Genomic DNA, 10,327 nt, shown 5'->3' with positions numbered 1-10,327 from the left:
GCTGCACGGCCAGCATGGGAATGTCCCCCCTGACATGAGATTTAAAAACTGTATACTGTGAAATACAGAGAGATTTATCTGGCGGTGATAGGCTTACTCTGTTCACCCAAATTGCAAAAAAAACCAAACATATTTTCTCACTAATACCAGATTTATTTACAATGGTTTTGAGATATCTGTCTCTTAGCTTTTTGCCTCCACCACACCACAGTGGAGGTAAATTCTGTAACGTAGAAGTGTGAAGTCTGGGCTAACCTCCGTTCCACCAGCTTATGTGACTCAATGTAATCTCTCATTTACCTAGTTGGTCTTTATGAAGAAAAATGAAACTGGCTGCTGAGGTTTTAAAAAAAATTTTTTACTAGTGTGACTGCACGTAAACGGATGTCATCGTACCTTGTTTTCCTGTGTATATATGATCTGTCAACTCTCTCTTCAAATGTCATTTTCCACCTATTTAACTGTAACCTCTGCTGTCTAAAAATGTCTGTACAGTTCAGTCCTCTGTCCTGCTGTTATTACAGACATGTTTGAACTAGCTGTGGCTGCTCCACTTGCTAATGGACTTTTCTATTGGACTTTTCAACAGACTATTCTGTTGAGCTGGTGACAGAGATGTTGTTCATTAAAGGAAAAAAAGACATATTAGATCAACAGTTTAAAAGTCTACCAACACTTTCTAAACAAATTCAGTGAACTGCATGACAACTTGTTACAGGTTATGTATGTCTTTATTTTCTCCTTTGCTCTCAATGAAAATGGCTGTCAGTAATCTAATTCTGATTAACCACAGTAATGTAAGAATGATGTTGCATTTTCTGCATGTCACGAGCACATAAACGGTTTCATTCACCTTCATTGTGTTGTGCTGGTAACAGAAGTTTCAGACACTAATATCTCAAAAACTATGTAAATGAAACAAAACTATCTGCATGTCTGGACACCACTAGTGAAGTGTTTTGTGAAATGACACTTTAACTTGGAAGTAACTAAATTATTACTGTAATAGGCCATGTTGTAGAATTAGTTGGACTTCCCCTTTATCCTGTATGTATGTGATGTATCTCTTGATCAGCTTGAACTTTTGACTGCTGTTTCTCTTTTGCAATGCACTTTTTGATACCAGATAAAATTGTCATTCGGCCTCCATGACGCCAGCAGAAAAGCAAGTGCAGTACAGTTTCTATTCTTCATCGGTCCTTATCAAATGACTGATGATACGGACAGAAAACAGGATGTGAATCATTTTTTAATCTTAGAAATACAAGACCATGGTTGTTGTAAGAAATAAATAAACACCCTTGAAAAAACTCCTTGATTTATCAGAACAAAGTCTCACTCCATTCAATCAGTGGGTCTATCTGTCCATCCTACTTGTCATCCTTCTTGGAGGCTTGAGTGAACAACAGGCTTTTGAACTTTGAGTGAGAAGTCCACAACTGGGCAGCCCTGTGTAATGCAGCCCAGGGAAATGATGTTCACATGTGGGGAGAAATACATGGCTAAGTTGTCTGGAGTCACTCCTCCACTGGCTTCTATCAGTAGAGTTGGGAATTCCTCCTTCAGTGCACGAGCTGCAACATGGAGCTCCTGAAACAGAGAGACAGGGTGTATTATTTCATGTGGAGGTACTGTAAGTGGCAGAGGGAATAGAAATCAGGCAATGAAAATGAGAAATGACCCGGGCTTGTGTTCTTTTAATATTCCCTACCTGAGGTTGAAAGTTGTCCAGCATAACAATGTCTGCTCCTGCTCTGGCCGCCTCTCTGCCCTCCTCTGTGGAGCAGCACTCCACCTCAATCTTACTGCTGAAGCCGCACACTGACCGGGCAGCTTTCACAGCCTATAGAACACACAAGGTTATTACTGAACACAATGAGGTTAACGTGAGGTGTAATGTGAGTTTCAGCTTAGATTCTGTTAACTTGTCTGTTTGCAACATACAGAAACCAAACTTCCTAAAAATAAATGTGATTGCAACACATAACACCATGAGACTCACACAAACACAGTTTAGAAAGGAACAATACTGTCTGTTTCATTTTGACCTCTTGGTTATTATTTGAAGTATTTAACTGAAAGTTGAATGCTCATTTCTCAGACAGTATTATTAGTAGTAGTATTTATTAGTTTGATCTTATTTTGATATATGCATGGATTAATTAAAAAAATATACTATCACAATATGAAGAGCAGCAGCGTGTTGTTTTTTATTCAGTCTTATTAATGGTTTTGCTGTGTGATGTCATTTAATCACTTTGTGCTTGTGAAACTGTGGGAGCAAACAAAGACCATAATAATGTGACTTTCATAAGCAACTGACTGATACTGACTGTGAAATTTGATTTAATTTTTCCACATACTGTAACTTCTCATAAATGGTTTTCAAAGTCAAATACTTCAGTGCTATAAATTCAGAGGTATTCATGCTTATAAACTGCCATAAAAACTGAATTTGATAAGCCACTGAATATCTTATCATGGAATTGAACCTATACTGAATACAATGTTTATATTTTAGATCCACATCTGACTATTGAATTTGAGAAACTTTAATATACTGTAGTTTTTATATTACATTACATTTTATATTTATATTATTATAGAGCGATTGAATTTTCTGTCAGAATTTGAGAATTGTAAAATCAGTTCTTATAATCAAGTTTATGAAACTGTACAACTTTAAAAAGAAGGGAACTGAAATAACTTAAATACAGATAGTTTCCAAGTTAAATATTTTAATACTATAAATTCAATTGTATTTATATTTCAGAATTACATTTTCAGTAAAATTCATTATTACATATTCAGTTATATATAACATTCAAATTATTGAGGCCTTTCTTTGCTTCCATATATATTACCATTTAACTTTTATACACTCCATTGAAAGGTTTGTATCTTTCCAGGCTGTTATATTTGTTATTGGAGAATATACATTGTCTGTGCAATATAAAGTGGACCAGTGGTGCAGTTGCCCACCTCTGTGATACTCCCTGATGCCCAGATGTGGTTGTCCTTCAGCATCACCATACCACTCAGGTCCTGCCTGTGCATGGACACGGCGCCAACCAACATGGCATACTTCTCCACCAGACGGAAGCCCGGGGTGGTCTTGCGTGTGCCAGCCACTTCTCCATGCCAGCGTCCTGCCGTTGCCATTGCTTGGAGCTGAGCACAGCGGGTGGCGATCCCTGAGGCCCGGGCCAGGCAGTTGAGAGCTGGCCTTTCACCTAGGAGCAGGCACCTTGCTGGGCCTCGAACCACAGCGGTCAGTGTGACAGCATCTGGACCTTGTGGAGGTGAAATAAACACAATGAGTCGAATGGAGCCTAAAAAAAATCACATCATTTATTATATAAGTCCAAATAATAATGATTTTTTTATCCTCAGTTTTATAATCAGGTCATATGAATGTAACTACTTGCCTGGTCAGTAAATTACAGTAAATCTGTTGCATAGCAGCCTGTAAAACATTTGATGACAGCCTGATGTCACTGATGTTGAGAGGGTTATAATACAGCCCCCTAATATGCAGGTCTGCCCATTTCAGGATCCCATGTAGTTTGCTTATAGAAATAGAGTTGGTGTTAAGGATGCATTGCTTTACATCTTATAAACTATTTATAGCCATTTGGAGTCAGCTCAGTCCATATCATGTTCTTTGATTTCCCAAGTGCATTTAATACAGTACAGCCCCACCTCCTGGCCTGGAAACAACATTTTTATTCACCTATACAGGCATAGCCAGGTGTCATATCATCTTCAGAAATTTTCTGATGATTCTACTCCTGTTGGCCTCATACTGAATGGCGTACACCAAACGAGGCTGACAGATTTGTGAGCTGGTGTGATGTTAATATTACCTCAACTTTTGTATTACTACGATGAAGGTGATAGTTACTGACGGCAGAAAAAATTATCATCTAAAATTATCACGTTGAAGTTGTTTCCTTTTGAAAATATCTTGATAAAAAATTGAATGGGTCAGAAAATGTTGATGCTGTTTTTTAAAAAACACAGTCCAGTTGTCCAAAGTCTTGATGTCAGTAGGAAGTTTTAGAATGTTTTCTACTGGAGCTTTGTGGCCAGTGCCTTAATGCTGTTGCCTGTGAACAGGCCCCCAAAACACACAGTGCCAGTCAAAAGTTTGGACACACGTACTTATTCAAAGGTCTTTCTTTATTTTTACTATATTCTATAATGTAGAACAATACTGAAGACATAAAAATATATAAAATAACACATATGGAATCATCTAGTAAACAAACAAGTGTTAAACAAACATAGACTTGGTGCTTCAGGCTAAATCCCTGTCTAAGGGCAATGTGCCATTCCTCTATAATCTCTTATCTCCAATTGATGACTCGTCCGTGTGTAAGAGCAATTCTGACTGGGAAAGTGAACTCCAGATGAACATTTCTGATGTTCTCTGGAAAAGAGCATTGGAGGCAGTTAATTCCTCCTCTAGCTGCGTTAGACTGCCTGTTATCCAATTCTGTTATCCAATTTAAAGTTCTCTTTAGACTACACTATAGCAGAGACAAACTTTTCAAACTTTACCCAGATAGGACCACGGAAGCTTGTGACAGATGTTCCCAGACGCCCTGCAACCTAACACATATGTTCTGGACATGCACTAAATTGTCTAATTATTGGCAGTCATTTTTTAAATCTATTTCTGATATCCTAGAAATACCTGTTACTCCATCGCCACAGATAGCCATTTTTGGGGTGCCTCCTGATGAGCTTAAAACTACATCTTTGCAGAACAATGTAATAGCTTTGCGTCCTTGATTGCACGTAGAAAAATTCTTCTCCTTTGGAAATCTTCACAGCCACCTTCCTTTAAATCCTGGCTACATGATTTATTATTCCTATTGAAACTAGAGAAAAATAAATTCAGCCTTAGAGGGCATCCTGAGAGATTTTACTCGCACTGGAAACCACTACTTGTTCATGTGGACAAACTCCATGCTGCTGAAACGTCCCCTTAATGCTGTGCACACATCTTGCCCGGTCTGCCTCCTCCCTCTTGACATGATCTCCTATAATTAGACTGACTTAAGAACAGAGGGTTGATCTGTTGATCATGCAGAGATGCAGGCAGCAACAAACAAACCATCAACTTCAGTGTTTTATCTACATTATTTATTAATTAACTGGATGTACTTATCTACTTAATCTGTAATTTTTTTTCTATAATTTTTATTATTATTTATTTACCTATTTTTTTAAATTATTTTTGTATATTTACTTACTTTTACTTTTATTACTATTTTTAACTCAGTTCATTTATGTACCCTCTCGTCTTGGTTATCACACTGTTTTTCTGGCTACTAATCACACTAACCTGTCGATGACCTAAAGGTCTGTGGGATGAATATATGTGGGTGGGTGAGGGGTGGGGGGGTATACAAAAACAAAAAAAAACATATGTCACTGGATGTATTGTTTACTGAAGCTGTGAATAAATAAAAAATATTGTTATAAAAAAAAATCATCTCATGACCCCTCAGATTTATCTGGTGAGCCTTTGGAGGGGCAGGACTAAACTAGCTAACTGTATATAAAGTAGTTGAAACTAGCTCCACCTCCAGCAGCTACAACAGTAACATGCTGCTCTAACACTGATGCTTCAATATTAATAATCTAATGATGTCATATATAATAATATATCAGTCAGAGACTGAGCAGAGACAGAGTCTACTTTTACTGTAATACTTTAACTACATCAAGTGCATAATACTTATGTACTTTTACTATAGTAGGATTTTTCATGCTTTTACTTGTAATGGAGTATTTTTACGTTGCTGTATTGGTACTTTTACTTAAGTAAAGGATCTGGATACTTCTTCCAACACTGATGGTTCTCCAACAGTCTTGAAAGAGTTACCACATATGCTGAGCACTTTTGGCTGTTTTTCCTTCACTCTGCAGTCCACCTCATCCCAAACCATCTCAGATGGGTTTAGGTCAGGTGACTGTGGGGGCCAGGTCAACTGATGCTGCACTCCATCACTCTGCTTCTTGGTCAAACAGCCCTTACAGAGTCTGGTGGTGTGTTTTGGGTCATTGTCCTGTTGAAAAACACATGATAGTCCCACTAAGAACAAACCAGGTGGGATGGCGTGTCGCTGCAGGATGTTGTGGTAGCCATACTGGTTAAGTGTTCCTTGAATTCTGAATAAATTGCTAACAGTGTCACCAGTAAAGCCCCCCCACACCATCACACCTCCTCCTCCATGCTTCACAGAAGGAACCACACATGCAGATACCATCCGTTCACCTTCTCTGCGTCTCACAAAGATATGCCAGCTGGAACCAAAAATCTCACATCTGGACTCATCAGACCAAAGTACGGGTACGGGTCTAATGTCCATTCCTGTTTCTTGGCACAAACAATTCTCTTCATCTTATTGGCCTCCATCAGTAGTGGTTTCTTTGCAGTAATTCCACCATGAAGGCCTGATTCATTCACTCAGTCCCCTCCGAACAGTTGATGTTGAGATGTGTCTGCTACTTGAACTCTGGAAAGCATTGATGTGGGCTCTAATCTGAGGTGTCATTAATTGGCGATTTCTGGTAACTCTAATGAACTTCTCCTCTGCAGCAGAGGTTACTCTTGGGTGGTCCTCATGAAAGCCAGTTTCATCACAGTATTTGATGGTTTTTGCGACTGCACTCGAAGAAACTTTCAACGTTCTTGAAATTTTTCAGATTGACTGACCTTCATGTCTTAAAGTAATGACTGTTGTTTCTCTTTACTGAGCAGTTCTTGCCATAACATGGATTACTAAAGTGTTTGAATAGGGCTATTTGGGCAATGGGGGGCTACATGAACATAACATTTTCAACCAGAGTTGGAGGATTTTGGTTATTTCACATGAGATATTACTGTTTTTGTAGGTCTTCTGGGTGGGTGAAGTGAGTGGGGAAAAGGTATGATAAGATATGTATAACTCCATGCACCAATCATGATTTAGCAACAACTGAATCAAAATGCAACAATGTGACAGTGGTGGGGTTGTTTGCTGATGTTGCCAATCTGATCAAACTGCACCCACAAAGTCATAAAGAATGAGATTAGCTGAGTTTTTGAGTATTTAACTTTTGATGAATAATAACTGTCACTGTCTTACTTCAGTTGAATGTTTGAGCTTCACTGTGCAGAATAATGTTTGTGTGCAGTTTGACACTAGAAGGTTTTCACATTCATCCACTGAAGGAGGAAAGTTTCTTTGTTTACCTTAAATCTGAGTTTAAGGCGTGTACCTATGAGCATGATTTGTGACATCACAACTAGTGTGGAGCCAAGTGTGATGAGGAAACTTGAAGCCTCCAGTGCACATACACTGAGAGTGGACTTAAAGTGAAGTAGGAGACATCTTGTGTCCAGCAGTCAAACTTTTAAAATGAACAATATTTGCATATTCAGAGATTCTGGACTTTTCAATGAGGTAGAAGAAGGAGATGTAATTTTAAGGATCTTAATGGTGTAATTCAACATATTATGCACAAATTATTATTCAGAGCAGAGTACTTTTATATACAGACTGGTGACAAATTAAAGGAAAAACTTGTACAGGTCTGAATGCTTGACCCCTACAGTGAGGGGATCTGGTGGCTCTGTTATTCTGTTGGGGGAATTTTGCTGGCATGGTTTGGGTCCACTTGTCCCTTTAGAGGCAAGAGTCACTGCAAATCAATACAAAGTTGTTCTGAGACATTACCTTTATCCTATGATGAAATATTTCTATCCTTGCAGGAGTGGTCTCTTCCTGGATGACAATGCCGCAATTCACAGGGCACGAGTGGTCACTGAATGGTTTGATGACCTCACTGTAGGGGTCAAGCATTCAGGCCTGTTCCGGTTTTTCCTTTAATTTGACACCCATCTTAACACATGTCTGGGGGAATCTTTAAGGTTTCATTTTATATCATACAGATTACCTATTTTATTGGTCTCATTTTTAAGTGCATAACTTTTTATGGCCTTTTCATTTAATGGGTCTGTGGGCTTCTGAGCTACACTAATGTCTCCTTGGAATATGTGTTAGTGTGTTAGTGTTAGCACTGAAGTGACAGTATGTCTTTCATTTTTTGACTTGTGTCTTTTGTCAATGTGCATGGGTGACCGAGCTAGTTTTCCCCCTGAGGATTCATAAACATACCTAACATCTTGCTGCTTTGGATGAAAGTGTGCAATACTTACCAATCTCAGTTCCCTCCTGGTAACGCCAGTCCACAGTGCAGCCGACTTCAGTGAACACTGCTGTGAAGAAAGGGCTCCCTGCCAAGATGCTGTGTGGTGTTTTACAAAGCAGCCTCGCCTCGACTTCCTGTGACCCCACACATACCCCTGCTGGGTCAAAGTTTGGTGTGTCCTCTGCCAGCCACTCTCGTGCCAGCTGGGTCAGAGTGTGAGGTGGGATTGAGTGTGCTGCTGTGTGTTTAGGTGGAGACATTCTGCAAACATGCGTGAAAGGAGGAAACTGTCATTTGTTGCTCCATTGACATAGAAGCAAAAACTGAGAGCAGATAAAGAATTCACAGTACTTTCACAGTGCTTTCTTGAGTTATAATTACGGTGTTATTCAGAAAATATGAAACCATGACTATATGGATGACACATTTAAAGTCTGATGGTAGATGTGATGTTCTTCTCACTTCATTTCTTGAAGAGAATGACAGTAGAGAAGTTGCAGAACAACAACAACTGCATAATCAATGAAGCAGTTATGACACTATGACACTCATAACACTTTTTTTCTAAAAAAATAAACAGTAAATTTCAATATATACAGGCAATATATGGTGACAAATTAAAACAAAACAACTAAATAAGAGAGTAGAGAAACATAACAAATGTGAATGCCTCCTTAAGGACATGAGGGGTTACTGAATGTTTTTATGGGTATAAAAATTATGTGAATCAAATGATATTTCCTGTTAGAATCAACATATCTCAACCCATTTATACAGCTGTGGGAGATTTTGGAGAGATGAATGTTTGTTGGGGTTCATTCTTGCAGCAGAGAAAATCTTTCACAAGGAGCACTGAAGCTGTTCTGGAGGCTCGTGGTGGAACAACACCTCACAGAGACACATCATGTTGTTTTTATGCTAATTTCTCACCCATCTAGTGGCAAGCTTTTGTTTCTGTTTCCTTTCCATGAATTAACTTTCAACATTCTTTCAGTCTAACCTGCACACATAAACAAATGGGAGGACAATGTGGCTTTTTTTTTTGAAGAAGTCACTGCTATATCATAAGCCACAACTAGTTTCACAACCAGTTTAAAATCTAATTATTACACCCAGAGCATGTTCTGTCACAAGTGGAGCAGTTTATAGGTAACCAGACTAAGATATAACTAGGTGTATTTAATTGGAGCAGAACAAAAAAATGCAGATGAAAGATCGACTTACTTACATCAGTGGCTCTCCTTTTCCTGTTGGTCACAGACTGAGCTGTAGTGTAGAGCATATAGAGCCACAGGAAAAATGTGATGTGGAGTTTGACCCTGTGTCCATGTTGGAATGTTTACAAGCTGTCAGAGAGTTAACATTGATTGTTTTGACCAAGGCTGGTTTACAGGCCAGAGTGCATATTTGAAAAAAAAGAGATAAATTCAATGTACTTAACCTGCTATAGACCTGCTTACCCACATACTGTGCATTAGTTAAAAATCTGCAAAAGGCCTTTTTCACAGGAGACATTTTGACTTGTTATTGAAGGAAAGCAGAACAGTTACTAATAACATAAAAAATATTCTCTTTATCATTCAAGTATTCCAGGAACCCATGACAGTGTCACAATGATCCAGCAACCACAGTAAACCTTTTTTACAGCAGACATTCCACTCAAGTGTGCAGGAGTGAACTGATCAACCCTGAAACTGAAGCAGATAAATGAAATTTAGCCATTATACATTTTATCATTTACACTTGTTCCTTTCCATCTGTGACATGTCAAAATGTCTTCTGTTTGTGTGTGTGTGTGTGTGTGTGTGTGTGTGTGTGTGTGTGCGTGTGTGTGTGTGTGTGTGTGTGTGTGTGTGTGTGTTTGAATTACAATGAAAGTAATTGGGGATATTGTGTGTAATTGTTATTTCACTACAGCACAACAAACAAGCCTACACCTGCCTGCTTCCTAAAATTGGCTCTCCACTATGATGAGGATGTTTTTGGCTTCCCTTTCTCCCACCCCCCAAGGGCGTAGCCAGTTTGCCAACCATGCAACGGGAAGTTATTGCAACACCAACTGTGGTGATGAAAAGTAACAAAATGATGTACAGTACAGACCAAAAGTTTGGACACACCT

The 10,327-nt window shown here is 38.8% G+C and overlaps 1 protein-coding gene across 2 annotated transcripts; it reads right to left on the bottom strand.

Annotated features, from left to right (window-relative positions):
• Window positions 1–739: 739 nt before the first annotated feature.
• LOC122978870 (nicotinate-nucleotide pyrophosphorylase [carboxylating]-like) lies at window positions 740–9,881 on the bottom strand. 2 transcript variants are annotated; one of them, XM_044345917.1, is made up of 5 exons: window positions 9,433–9,881; window positions 8,216–8,469; window positions 2,983–3,293; window positions 1,712–1,843; window positions 740–1,590 (listed from the first exon to the last, which is right to left on the bottom strand). In XM_044345917.1, the coding sequence occupies exons 2-5, from the start codon at window positions 8,466–8,468 to the stop codon at window positions 1,378–1,380; spliced, it is 909 nt and encodes a 302-aa protein (XP_044201852.1). In that variant the 5' UTR covers window position 8,469; window positions 9,433–9,881; the 3' UTR covers window positions 740–1,377. The 2 variants fall into 2 exon arrangements, with proteins under 2 accessions (XP_044201852.1, XP_044201853.1); XM_044345918.1 differs by having other exon boundaries at window positions 9,437–9,881.
• Window positions 9,882–10,327: the final 446 nt, after the last annotated feature.

Source organism: Thunnus albacares, chromosome 3, assembly GCF_914725855.1.
Source record: "Thunnus albacares chromosome 3, fThuAlb1.1, whole genome shotgun sequence".
In the NCBI taxonomy this organism is placed as follows: Eukaryota; Metazoa; Chordata; class Actinopteri; order Scombriformes; family Scombridae; genus Thunnus; species Thunnus albacares.
This window is presented reverse-complemented; position numbering and strand designations above follow the sequence as displayed.

Bases quoted from the DNA above. Each gene is read 5' to 3' on its own strand.
- LOC122978870 (XM_044345917.1), bottom strand. From the start codon at position 8,468: ATGTCTCCACCTAAACACACAGCAGCACACTCAATCCCACCTCACACT. The intron at 3,294-8,215 runs GTAAGTATTGCA...CACCTCCACAAG, and splicing joins CCAGGAGGGAACTGAGATTG to GTCCAGATGCTGTCACACTG. The intron at 1,844-2,982 runs GTGGGCAACTGC...TGTGTTCTATAG, and splicing joins CATCAGGGAGTATCACAGAG to GCTGTGAAAGCTGCCCGGTC.